The sequence below is a fragment of the Silurus meridionalis genome, chromosome 18 (assembly GCF_014805685.1).
Source record: "Silurus meridionalis isolate SWU-2019-XX chromosome 18, ASM1480568v1, whole genome shotgun sequence".
Classification (NCBI taxonomy): domain Eukaryota; kingdom Metazoa; phylum Chordata; class Actinopteri; order Siluriformes; family Siluridae; genus Silurus; species Silurus meridionalis.
In genome coordinates this window covers 23,986,113-23,999,904 of record NC_060901.1, presented here as the reverse complement: position 1 = coordinate 23,999,904, position 13,792 = coordinate 23,986,113, and the positions used below count along the sequence as shown (strand labels likewise).

At 38.5% G+C, this 13,792-nt stretch overlaps 1 protein-coding gene across 4 annotated transcripts in view; it reads left to right on the top strand.

Annotated features, from left to right (window-relative positions):
* wasf1 (WASP family member 1) overlaps positions 1-13,792 on the top strand; it is a 76,959-nt gene that overhangs the window by 38,952 nt on the left and 24,215 nt on the right. For all 4 annotated transcript variants that reach the window (XM_046872846.1, XM_046872845.1, XM_046872848.1 and 1 more), the window contains exons 4-5: positions 5,554-5,707; positions 13,364-13,481. In XM_046872846.1, coding sequence (XP_046728802.1) covers positions 5,554-5,707; positions 13,364-13,481 — 272 coding nt within the window. The remainder of the gene's footprint in view (positions 1-5,553; positions 5,708-13,363; positions 13,482-13,792) is intronic.

Here is a 13,792-nt window from a genome sequence, read left to right as displayed (position 1 = left end):
TGAAAATAACAACTGTGGTGAAGGAAAAACTCCCCGAGATGGCATAAGGAAGAAACCTTGAGAGGAACCAGACTCAAAAGGGGAACCCATCCTCATCTGGGTTGCACCAAATGTCCATTTATAGCAGATATACGATGTTGCGGGGAACAGTGATGATGATCAGAAGCGAAAAGTAGTCCTGAGTCAATGTAGCAGACTGTTGACATTAACTACAGTCCAATCCATCCTCAAAGCTCCCGTTCTTACTCAGGAATTTCATGGAACCACCCAAGGCGTTGATGAGTGTTTTCCTCATGTTTGGATGGAAATCTTTGATTACAAACATATTACACTATTATAATACTCTGATTCTAAACAATTACTCTCTCTCAACCACTTCAACACGTCGTAATGCATAATATCCAGCAACTACTGCGAATTATTATTTGACAGCTATTGGGATACAGATATTGGGATTAGAAAAGTATAGGAGAAGGTTGCATCTGCCAGTAGGGTTTGGGAATTCAACTCGCCGGATTGTCTGCATGTCCGGAATAAGATTCCTCCCAAACAAAGCTGGTTGTTACTGAATAATACATAGTAGTTAGACTGACAGTTCATAGGTTCATCTCAACGTCACTCATATGAAGATCTTCGGGCAATTTGTCCGGTATCCGTGGCATTATCAGAGTTTGTTTTCTTTCCTTTTTTATTCTTTTTTTTTTTTTTTTTCTCGGGATCTGGGCAGGGCCTCGTTATTCATGAAGGTCAGGAAACAAGAGGACACAGGAATCATGCACAGAGGGAGGGCGATGGACAGATTCGGGGCAGTAAAGAAAAGAAGAGTGTGGATTATGTGTCACAAAGAGACAGCGCAGAGGGTTTCGGAGAAGTAAATAAAAAAAAAAAAATAAAAAAAAGGAAGGCAGGTGACGGGAAAATAATGATGTGACATAAAAGAAGGACTTAAGTGAAGCCTGAAATGAAGGGAGGGTGAGTGGAAAAGAGAAAATCAGGAGGCGGTAATATCGAGCCCTGCAGTTAAAATCAGTCGAGTGTGACTCTCTCTCTCTCTCTCTCTCTCTCTCTCTCTGTGTGTGCACATGTATGGACTGCAGGTATTCATCCTCCTTTGGGGAATTGCTGAATCCTGAATACATGTGTAAATGAATATAGAACAGCTCCATTGTGACTACTGTTTGAAATAAAAATGGAGGTGGAGGCCTGAAGAAAGAACGATAGAACAGAAAAAAAGACAATAAAAAGACAATCCATTTGAGCTTCATTTACTGGTAATCTGCTCATTTCCTCTTGTCACCAGTGTAGCTTAGGGTTGTTCAGTGTGTGTTTGTATGTGTGTGTGTGTGTGTGTGTGTGTACATGTCTGTCTGCTCATTAGTCTCATAAATCACCAATTCCAGCAGAATATAGATGCTTCAGTAGTCTTGTATAGTAGGGTTAAGAGTGTGTCCAGCAGCCCCACCCTTGCATACATTCAAGAAAGAAAAGAAAATGCTTTATACTTGTCACTTATACTTTACAGCCTCTTCGCATATCCCATCTTGGCGATACCATTGCTTGAACCCCGACCTTCCGATCAGTAACCCAGACCCTTAACCAATGAGCGTTCGATCTTAACTCGTAATAAGTAATATTAAATTAGATTTAAATCAAATACTGTTACCTAATTATATTTTTTAATCCCATGGTCAGGGGGATTATGAATATCCTCTGCCCTGTGGTCATAAATAAGCGACTAATCTGTTGCCTGCAGCTGATCAGTTGTACTGTTACTCTCTCATTCCAAATTTGATTAGTGTGAAGTGTCATGTTGATGCCCAGGTAGCTTCAACAATTCATTTCCTGAAGCAATTCTGATTAATGGCTATAAGAATGAAGCCCTGTGTTTGTGGATTGGCTCACAAGTGGTGAAGTTTGTTAAAGTGTAGTAAAGTGGCAGATACTGGACCACGAAGGGAACCTTTTTTGAGAAGGAATTATGGGTGACATGGCCTTTGACAGGGACCTCAGATTTGTTACTCTGAAATCATCTGCTGTGCATGCCAAGAAACTTACCCCACTACCCTTCTTGTCAAGGTAATTACCAGCAGAAAGATCTCTTTGAGTGATACCCATTACAGAATGGTTTCAAAGACTTGGTTGATGGACTCTAACAAGGAGGGGGAGAGTCCATCCTCTTGTACTGGGTAGAAGCTTCTATCTCCTTTCAACCCTGTGATGGGTTTAAATGCATGCCACATATACCTACCTTATAGGAATTGACTTTCCCTTATCCATTGGACTATGGATTCAAGGTTTTGATTCTGAGTTCAAATCCCAGCCACACCAAGCTGCCACTTTCTGGGCCTCTGAGCAAGGCCCTTAACCGCATTGCGGCTCACTTGTCTAAACGAGATAAGTCTTCCAAATTACTTAAAAGTAAATTTGATCCAGAACTTCAACACTTAAATTAATTCCTGCATTCTTGCAATAAAAAAGAAGCAGATGACGGTGTGAAAAAGATTTGATGTGATGATTGCTCATGGTTCATGGGCATTTATGGTAGATACTGTGTAATAAATACTGCCCCTGTTGGTTAGAAGTGGACATTACACTGCATTAAATGTATATACAAGCAGATAAATAAAGTATCATTCGTCAAAGTAATTTTCTGTGGTACAAAGGGAATAAAATACTTCGGGACATAATGGCACGAAGGGAGTCATCTGAAAATTGTCTTTTTTTTTTTTTACAGTTAATGCTGAACATTTACTTTGATGTGTAGCTTAATCTGATTAAACCCTCCATAGTGTATTTATCTTCATTCATTTCTCATTTTCTGTTCTGTATCGAACCACACCTCTCTGTGTGTGTGTGTGTGTGTGTGTGTGTGTGTGTGTGTGTGTGTGTGTATCACTCACAGGACTAAACTAATGGCCCATGTCCTTCTTTTTATGACCACATTATATCATTGGCCCCATAATAGCGACAACACCACCAACTGCCCCAAGGCCTATTTCCTTCTCGTTCTCGCTCTCACTTTCTCTCTCTTTCATAAAGAAACATTCTGTCATCTTTTCAGTTTATATCAGATCTGCTGGTGTAAACTGGGACTGATTTACACCATTTGGGAGTTTATTTGCAGGAAGGTACAGGACTGTTGTAAGATAGTGGTGGTACATAAACACAGTCAATAACCTTTTTTTTTTTTCATTCTTTTGTTCTTTTTTCCTTTTGTTTGTTCATTCCGGAGCTACTGGAGGTCAGGATATTATTCATTCATTCAGTGGCTATATATATATATAGTATATCATATCATATATCATAGACTTAGAGACTTTATTGCCATTTAAGTGATACAGCGTAATTAGTTTGATAGCTTTTAGAGACCTGCAGCAATAACAAAATGTAAGAATAAAAAAAATTGCACTAAAATATAATAATTGACTATGTACAATGAAATATATGTGCAGTGGAATCAGTGGTATCAGAAATAATGAAATATTGCATATATATATATATACTAATAACTGCTAGCTAATGATAATGATATTAATGGTAATAATAATAATAATAATAATAATAATAAAAAATTATTATTATTTTTTTTTTTATAAGGTTCTTTTAAAATCTGTAAACTGCTTTAGGGCAATGTTCATTGTTAAAAGTGCTATACAAATTGAATTGAATAAAACTTGTGATCTGGCTCCTTTAAAAAGCATCACTAATGATGTACAGCAGATCAGATATACTCGTATACAGATACAGTATGTCATGTCATCTTCCTGTAGCAGGATGTAGTGTGCAATAAAGTGTGTCCTCTAAGTGAAGTTTATTTCTATAGCGCTTTTCACAACAGACATTGTCTCAAACAGCTTTACAGAATTTAACAGTTAAAGAAAACAATGTGTATTTATCCCTGATGAGCAGCCGTGGCGACTGTGGCAAGGAAAAACTCCCTTAGATGTTATGAGGAAGAAACCTTGACAGAAACCAGACTCAAAAAGGGAACCCATCCTCATTTGGGTAACATCAAGAGTGTTCTATGAAAGGTTCCAGAAAGACGCTATAAGGTTCTATGTAGTAAGAATATAATATATTGTGTAACATATTGTTGTCACGATGGCAACACACTGATTTCTCATGTTGGTGAGCGGTGGTGCTTACGCAAGTAGAGCAGAGGGAATGGAAGTTTCGATGTGATTCATTTTTTCTTATCAGTGTGTTTGCCAATCGATGGAATGGAATGTGATGGCGATTGAGAATGTCCTTCGAATCGTTCTCTCAGTTCTTTTCTGTCAAATTCATTGTCATTAGCTGCCCATCGAACAAAGAGAGAAGAGTAGAAATAAAGAAAGAGAGAGATTTGTGTAAAGTATTCTTCTGGCAAAAGGATGAAAAAAACAAAAAGAGACATTATTTAGTTTAACCCCACTGACTGGAGTCACATAAAGGAAAACATACACCATCTAGGGCATTGCCTATATATGACATTGTGATATATTTAGTTCCTTTAAACTTCCTTATCGCTTTTATTTTGTCACAGATCTCCTCAGTGTATAGTATTCCCAATAGACCGAGCGCTGCTCCAGTTTGGGTTAAATTCGTGACACGTACTCCTTTATGTCTACGCCATGGTATCTCGTTGTCGTGCATGTAGTTCCTGTTTTTACTTTATCGATTGTGCAGTTCATTTACTCGTGCGCATTACCAGGGTTTGACCTTTTTTTTTTTTTCTTTCAATAAAAATTTCATCGACTCTACTCGTTTTAGAGAAAAGATCTTGCTTGACAAGTTGGTTTCTAAAGATAAATGAGATTTCACTCACACTTCCATTCAACCGCCTCAAAATACCTGACATGAAAAAATCCACATTCGGAAAAACACAGTGTTTTATGTTTTTTTTTCAGGGACACGTGTTCTTTTTGTTTCTCTGCAACAAACTGTGTAATTTAAGATGAAGTTTACTTTGAGCTAACAAATCAAAAAAAGTGCAACTGTTCCATGTTATTTCCATTGAAAAATCCCTCATTAGCATAAATAACAGCTTTACACACTCTTGGCATCTGGATAGTTTCTTTTCTTCAAACTTCCAGCTGAAATTCTTTGCTATGCCTCTGGTAAACTTGCTAAAGCTTGACATTGTGATCCAGTACATAACACTTACAGAGCTTGGGCGTATGCTTCAGTTAATTGTTTTGTTGTATGTTAAAGTTGTTTCCAGTCAAAATTGCATTTTGTTGAAGTTTGGAATGGTTGCCATGTTGGTTCCTTTCACCTGGAATAAGTCTCCAACATTCCCTGCTCCAAAACTTCCACCTAAATGTTTGAATGTGGGGGTGAAGCAGTCTGCTAACATCTTCTCTCCTGTTCTCCATCTTGTATAAGTTCCTCTGTCCAAAATTCTTTGTCTTTTACCGAGTTTGTTGCATGTAAACAAAAGGATCATGAAACCATAAAAGATGATACTCCACTTTTGGCAGACATTGTATATAATCAAAACAAGTTTATATATGAACATTTCTGCTGTTTAAAATAAATGACCCTTTTTTCCCCTGTCTTTCTCTTTATTAGTATCTCTTCAGGACATCACCATGAGGAAAGCATTTCGCAGCTCCACCATTCAGGACCAGCAGCTGTTCGATCGTGAGTCTCTGCCCATCCCGATGCAGGAGACATACGACCTCTGTGAACAGCCTCCACCACTCAACATTCTCTCGTCCTATAGGTTCGTATTTTTTAAATCCTGCTCTCTAAATGGTTCGTGCTTTGGGGGGAAAAATTCATAAAGCATCATTACCTTAAAATGAAATAATGTAATAAATGCTGAAGCAGTGGGTTCTAAATCCCCACTGAGGGTGAGGATATAATTTCTATACCTTACATAGGTGCTAGCTATCTATCTATCTATCTGTCTATCTATCTATCTATCTATCTATCTATCTATCTATCTATCTATCTATCTATCTATCTATCTATCTATCTACTGTCTGTCTGTCTGTCTGTCTGTCTGTATATATTGACTATTTATTATCTGTCTGTCTGTCTGTCTCTCTGTCTCTCGGTCTGTCTGTCTGTCTCTCTGTCTGTCTCTCTGTATTTCTGTCTGTCTATATATATTGATTTTTGACTGACTGTCTGTCTCTCTGTCTGTCTGTCTGTCTGTCTATATATATTGATTTTTGACTGTCTGTCTGTCTGTCTGTCTGTCTGTCTGTCTGTCTATATATATAGATTTTTGACTGTCTGTCTGTCTCTCTGTATTTATGTCTGTCTATATATATTGATTTTTGTCTGTCTGTCTGTCTGTCTGTCTGTCTGTCTGTCTGTCTGTCTGTCTGTATTTCTATATATATTGATTTTTTACTTTCTGTCTGTCTGTCTGTCTGTCTGTCTGTCTGTCTGTCTGTCTGTCTGTCTGTCTGTATTGACTATTGACTTTCTATCTGTCTGTCTGTCTGTCGGACAGAGGTTCCAGTTGTAAGAAGGAGTTGCAAGTTCATGTTGAGTCAATCTTTAAAGAACTCATCGTCTCCTCTTTTGTTTTTTATTTTCAATTTTTTTTTATTAGTATTATGAAAATTGCTCTGGTGATGAAAATGGATTTGGTCTACAATTATGTTTCGAGAGTCACATTCAATGTAAATTGAGAGTTAATGCATTATTCTTTTTCACTATCCTGCCCTGCTCTTGCAGAGGAGTTCAGCAAAAAAAGAATTTCTACTCTGCACCACTTCTAGTTCCTATAATAAAAGTGAAAATGGCTGAAACCACAGAAGTCAAAAACGAATACGAAAATGTGTATATAAATAAATATATTTCGAACATTTGGTCCAATTTAAGACCCATCCAGATATTTCTGCAAAGACTAAAAATAATGGTCCTATTTCAGAATCAGAATCAGAAATAGCTTTATTACCAAGTATGCTTACACACACAAAGAATTTGACCTGGTGTCAGGAGCTTCCAGTGCAGGAGAAGTACAGACATAATGTAACAGAATAGTAAACCAGACAGTTAAATAATGCAATATATACAGATTAAAAATATTGTTAAATGAATGTACAGATGTTTACAAATGGATCATTTGGATTCTTTTTACTAATGTGTCAGTTATGATAGACAGTGTGTAGTTATGAATTTTTTAATTGCTCATGCTGAGTATAGCCTGCGGGAAGAAACTGTTTTTGTGCCTGGCTTTTCTGGTGGACGGAGCTCTGTAGCACCGACCAGAAGGCAACAGTTCGAAAAGAGTGTGGGTGTGTGGGGTACAAAGTGATTTTCTTAGCCCTTTTCTCCACTCGGGATGAGTAAAGATCTTGAAAATTGGGCAGTAGGGCACCAATAATCCTCTCAGCAGTCCTGACCATCTGCTGTAGCCTCTAAATGCACAGCAATTAAACCGGTTTAGTGTAAAGTTGGATGAGACACCTTTTAAACAGACGGCCAGACGATGACATACCTGATAGCTGGAAGTCAAAATAAGAAGTGTCTTTAGCACTTTAGGCTTTGAGGGTCTCCCTGGGTTTGGTAATGCAAATGAGAAAGCTAATTTGGGTGCTGACAAAAAATACACTCCGTACCCCCGTCACTAGATTCAGGAGACACCAGATGATCATCTACTTCTGTCTGAAATATGAGACTACCGACTGCAGGATACCCTTTGCTTTACATACCCTTGTCTGCTGTCAAGATATTTTCTGACCTCTTCAATACACCAAGGTTTGGATGTAGATCTTTCATATACTTTTGCTAACACGATGAAGGAGTAGACAAGCGAAGTTCACTATAGATCCAGTGTCCTCTGCGCATGTGATGTAGCAGGTCAGATTGCTTTGCATTTAGGTTAGCACTAGTACTCAGCACATTCCCAAAATGTCTTCAAGCTGCCTTAGAACTCTTGCAATACCCTGCCTTTAGGGTATATCTTTATACGATTAGCTGTTATGTGGACAGTCACAACAGCAGGTGCTGAGACAGACGAAACTCTTGAGCTAGCACGTGGAATCGCTACAACTAAAGAGGAATACTAAGAAGAATCAGTGTGGGGACACTGGACAACCTGTTAACATTTAGAAAATGAAAGCTGTGTGCTGCAACGTTTACAGGAACTTCTAATAGGGTCATACACACTAGTGTAGACAGTAGGAATGTGTAGTAGGAATGTGTTGCTCTGCAACTCTATATGGAGCGGATGGTTCACTTTTATTTCTTTGATTCAGACATTCAGCAAATCACAAGTCTATTAAAATGCTTTTTGACTGCGTTGACTTCCTGTTCTGTCTCCAGGAAGATGCAGCTCTACCTCTGCCATGTTAATCTGTATTCTGTTTGACTCTCAGGAGAAGAAACGCTATTAGAGACGAGAAATCAATCGAAATATAAAATATAGGTCACTTTTTGAATAATAAAAGTATAGCGCCTCTACTAATAATTATATATAAATGAATTGTTTTTTTACCAATGCAAGGTATTAAAAATGTGATAAAAATGCCAACTTATAATTATTTGATGCACGCTTTTTAAAATTCCGATGATGCAATTCGGTGAGTCTTACAATCCCTAGTCGACATCCAATACTATGGCATTGTTCACAAATTCACAACCTGTACCAGGAGATTGTTGATATAGAAGATTTGAAACACTTGTGGCAAAGGGGAACTTGATCTGCTCGTGTGTATTGCGGTACACCATAAAGAGAATATCTTTTTCCTTTCAATGCCATTATGCATACGCAGTATCTATGTATATACTTAGGGAGACTACACAAGAGTATATTAGGGACTTCCATGGCCACTGGCTGCTACATCCAAGAGCTTCAGGGAATTGAATAGTATCAAAGCACAGTATCAGAACCTCCATTGACTCTTATCCCCAATAAAACTCTAGGTGAATTGTAAACAATGTAGCATTATTTATGAATGTTGTTTGCTCTTTGATTTGGTTCTAAAAGAAAATGGAAGGGTACATATTTTCTGTAGCTGTAGTTTGTAAGTGTAGCAGATTTGGTGCTTTGTGGCCACACTCATTGCTCTTTTGTCAAAAAAAAAGTAAAAACAAAACAATGCTTTCCTATTCAGTGGCTGTCTTAGGGACATACATATGAAATTTACAACCAACTTATTTAGTTTGTAAATTTCATATGTATGTCCCTAAGACAGCCACTGAATAGGATGCTATCTTACTTAGATACTTTAAGAAATTAAGAACGGTACTTAGATACATAAAGAAATAAAATAGAATTAAAAATAATATACATGTCCATACATGAGCAGGCATAACTTTATGACCACCTGCCTAATATTGTGTTGCTCCCTTTTTGCTGCCAAAACAGTCCTGACCTGTCGCGCATCAACAGCATGAACTTCTTCAGCAATTTGAGCTACAGGAGCTCGTCTGTTGAATCGGACCACACGGTCCAGCCTTCGCTCTTCACTGAGCCTCGGCCGCACACGACCCTGTCACCAGTTCACCAGCAGCCATATCACCCTGTAGCCCAAGACAGCTTGCCCATTAAAGCTAAGCAGGGTTGAGCCTGGCCAGTACTTGGATGGGAGACCACCTGGGAAAAACCAGGTTGCTGCTGGTAGAGGTGTTAGTGAGACCAGCAGGGGGTGCTCACCTTGTGGTCTGTGTGGGTCCTAACACCCCAGTATAGTGACAGGGACACTATACTGTAAAAAAAAAAAAGCACCGTCCTTCGGATGAGACGTTAAACCGAGGTCCTGACTCTCTGTGGTCATTAAAAAATCCCAAGATGTCTTTCGAAAACGAGTAGGGGTGTGCCCCGGCATCCTGGCCAAACTTGCCCGCTGGCCTACTAATCATCCCCTCATATTAATTGGCTATATCACTCTATCTCCTCTCCACTAATATGCTGGTGTGTGGTGGGCGTTCTGGCGCAATATGGCTGCCGTCGCATCATCCAGGTGGATGCTGCACATTGGTGGTGGTTGAGGAGAATCCCCCCTTTCATATGTAAAGCGCTTTGAGTGCTGCAGAAAAGCGCTATATAAATGTAACGAATTATTATTATTATTACTGTTCCTTCTTTGGAGCACTATTGATAGACACTGACCACTGCAGACTGGGAAAATCCCACAAAAGCTACACATTGACCCAGTCGTCTAGACGTCATAATTTGTCAAACTCCTCAAATCCTTACGCTCTGACATTTTTCCTGCTTCTAACACGTCAACTTTGAGGATAAAATGTTCACTTGCTGATAAATAAATCCACCCACTAACAGGTGCCATGATGAAGATCATGAGTGTTCTTTACTTCACCGCTCATAATGTTATAATGTCATAATGTTACGCCTGATTGGTCTAGATACAACATTACATCTAATGTGCAGTAGTTGTTAAATTTGGGCCCAAGTACCACAATCAACTTAGATTTATTTGTATTTTTTGGGTTGAAAGATCAGGAATGGACGGTTTTATAACATTCAAAAAACAGGTGAAACACGATAAATTCCTTTTGAGGGGTCTGTGGAATTATTTCTATTGTAAAGTGGTAAAAATCCCGTTTTTAGGATGCGGAATGCGGATTTTATGCTGGTTATTGATGTCTCATATTCCATTCATTTAAACTGATATCCATAGATAAACTCCAATTGTGATTTAGAATTAAGCCTTCTTCATAAACATGGAATGTATTAAAGATTCATCATCTCACTCTCTCTCTCTCTCTCTCTCTCTCTCTCTCTCTCTCTCTCTCTCTCTCTCACACACACACACACGCTTTCTCACCCTCACTCTGTCTGTTTTCTCACGTTCCCTCATTACTCTAGAAGAACTTCAGCACCTGCGGCTGCTTCTTCTAGATGTGACAGCTGCTCCATCCATCACTCCTTCTTTCACTCGTCTTTCCTTCAGCACATTCTCCTTTCCTCTTCTCACAACTGTTCATTTTTTTCTCGTCTCGCTCCTCTGGCTGCTGTTATTTCCGCTTCAGCTTCTCGCTTATTTCCCGCATGTTGCACTCCTTTAATTTTTTTTTCTAGTCCTGTTTTAACAACAGTGTTAGAGTTACATCCTAAATAGAGCACAGTGCACTGCAGCATTTGGGGGAAAAATGCATTGCTCATCCTTAGAACATCATGTAGACTAAATCCGAAGAAGATTTCCACAAGGTTATGGCTGAACCTATAAGGTAATATCAATATAGATTTTGCAATGGTGAGATTTAATACACACTTTGCAAATAAGTCAGTTTCTGTTGCATCTCAATACATTTTTTCCATTCATATCAAGTTTTACTTCGAAGGATCAAAAAGTTTTTGCATTTAATAGAACAAGCGGTTGTAGCAGAGTAAAAGAGAGAAAAGTTTTCTCTTTTCCTTTTTTAAACATTTCCGTTTTTTTATTGTTTACCTTCTCTTTGTCTTCTCCCGGTTCCAAAAGCCTAAATTTAGCAGCGTAAAGAAACAAGTGTCGATTCGAGCTCAAAAAATAGCATATGCACTTCTCCTATAATTACATGTTATAAGTATGAAAGCTTTGTCCTCATTTCCATCTAATTTGCATAAAGCACGCCCAAACTCATGCATAAATTAAATCTTTATAAATAGCGTTAAAGATGTGCATAAAATAAACAATACATTGAAATATTAACGGAAAGGAAAAAGGAAGAGGTTTTCCTTTCAATCCTTTCTTTTTCTTACGATAAATTATGTAATACAGGCCTACATATCATAAAAGAACATGGAATTATGTAGTAAATAAAATTAGTCTTAACCGGATCATCTGTCTCCATACCCCCCCGTCCTCTACATCTACCTCTTTCAAACCAACTACCTGCATGTTTTTCCTCACCACATCCATAAACCTCCTCTTTGGCCTTCTTCTTTCTCCTCATTCCTGCTAATTTATAGACTGATTTTTATCTCTAGTGTACTAGTTAAAGCTAAACATCTTCACTGGCATGATGCTGGATCTGGTGCTGGTTTTCCATCTTGCATTTCATACAGTTTTTTAGTTCCATGCTTGTTGAATCCCTTGGCTTTTTTCCGGCATGTTTTCCTGAACTCCTGCAGCTGTTGCGCCCACAGGGTCACTTCCAGCTCAGAAGATTTAATAATACAGAGTGAAATCACAGTCCAGTAGTCAGGGTCAAAACTGGGCAGAAGACATCAATATCTCATAAGATTTGAGGCCAAAGTAAACACAGGTTCACCAAGGGTCATGAAGGCAAACACAAGGGACACGGCTCAGACGTTAGGATTACAGGAAATAGCAAAGCTTTGTGCTGAATTTGTTCTTATGAACAGTTCAGATTTTAGGAATGGAGAATGCTTATTTGTATGTTGTTGTTTTTCATTGTAACTCACCTGTTCCAGCTCAATAGGTTAATGAGGTTACTGTGGGTTGATGATTATTACAGAATGACAGACTTGATTTCACAAGAATGAAAAAAATATCTTTAGGTATCTTGGGTGGTTCCATGAAATTCCGGAGTAAGAACGGGAGCTTTGAGGATGGATTGGACTGTAGCTAATGTCAACAATCTGCTACACTGACTCAGGAATACAGTTCGCTTCTGATCATCACTGCACCCCGCAACATCGTTTTTCTGCTATAAATGGACATTCAGTGCAACCCAGATGAGGATGGGTTCCCTCTGAGTCTGGTTCCTCTCAAGGTTTCTTCCTTATGCCATCTCGGGGGGTTTTTCCTTCACCACAGTCGCCACCGACTCACCCATCAGGGACAAACTTACACTTATAAAGAACATATTCACTTTTAATCACCACATTATCTGTGTAAAGCTGCTTTGAGACAATGTTCATTGTTAAAAGTGCAATACAAATAAAAATAAATTGAATTGAATGACTGTAACACAAGAACAGTTGAAATATCACTTGCAGCTCAATTAATCTGATAGAATAAATATATTCCTGCATGAAATCGTAGTCAGAATAATAGTTGGGTTTAAAACAGGTTTAAGGAGATGATGAGAGGAAAAGGTGGCATGAATGAGCTTTACATAAAACTATCACGTGAAGGAGAAATGGAAAATCCCAGTGACACGTTGCTGCAGCTCAGGTTGCTCCTTTGTAATTTTCTTGTCACCACTCGCGAGTGTAAGAAAATCAATGCACAGCAGCATTTTCCCTTTGAGTAAATTGTATTTTGTATTGTAGTTAAACTCTGGGAAGAAAAAAAAAATACTCCGGCCGAGGAATTTAATAGAATTTGGATTAGACTCTTTGCTGACTCAGCAAAGTCTCGCTCTGTTTTTTTGGGCACTGGAGTCAAGAATCTGTACATCCAAAATGGTCTTATATTGATAGAATAAACTCTCAGTTATAAATGTAAACCCGTCATATGATCCTGACAGAAAAATGGGTTATGATATCAGCGTGTGCTGTTTTCTGTAGGGATGATGGGAAGCAGGCCCTGAAGTTCTACACCAACCCATCCTACTTCTTCGACCTGTGGCGAGAGAAGATGCTGCAGGATACAGAGGACAAGAGGAAGGAAAAAAGAAAGCAGAAGGTATGGAGAGGGAGGACAATAATGAAGGGTGGCATTCGGAGGAAGCGCTAATGTTTACTGTATATATGCATAATAATCGGAGGATGATTTAAAGGAAAGAGTTCATAAATTCATTCATTCATTCATTGTCCCAGAGTTCCTCGTTGCACGCTCGCATTCGCACGTTTGTTCACTTATAGAGCAATTTAGCATCAAATAATTGGGAACTGGAGAATCCAGTGGTAAGTCACATGGACTTACCACACAATGATCTAGTTTATTGTATATTTGAAACTATACACCTTCAGTCACCTTGTGCTGGCTTTTTATTT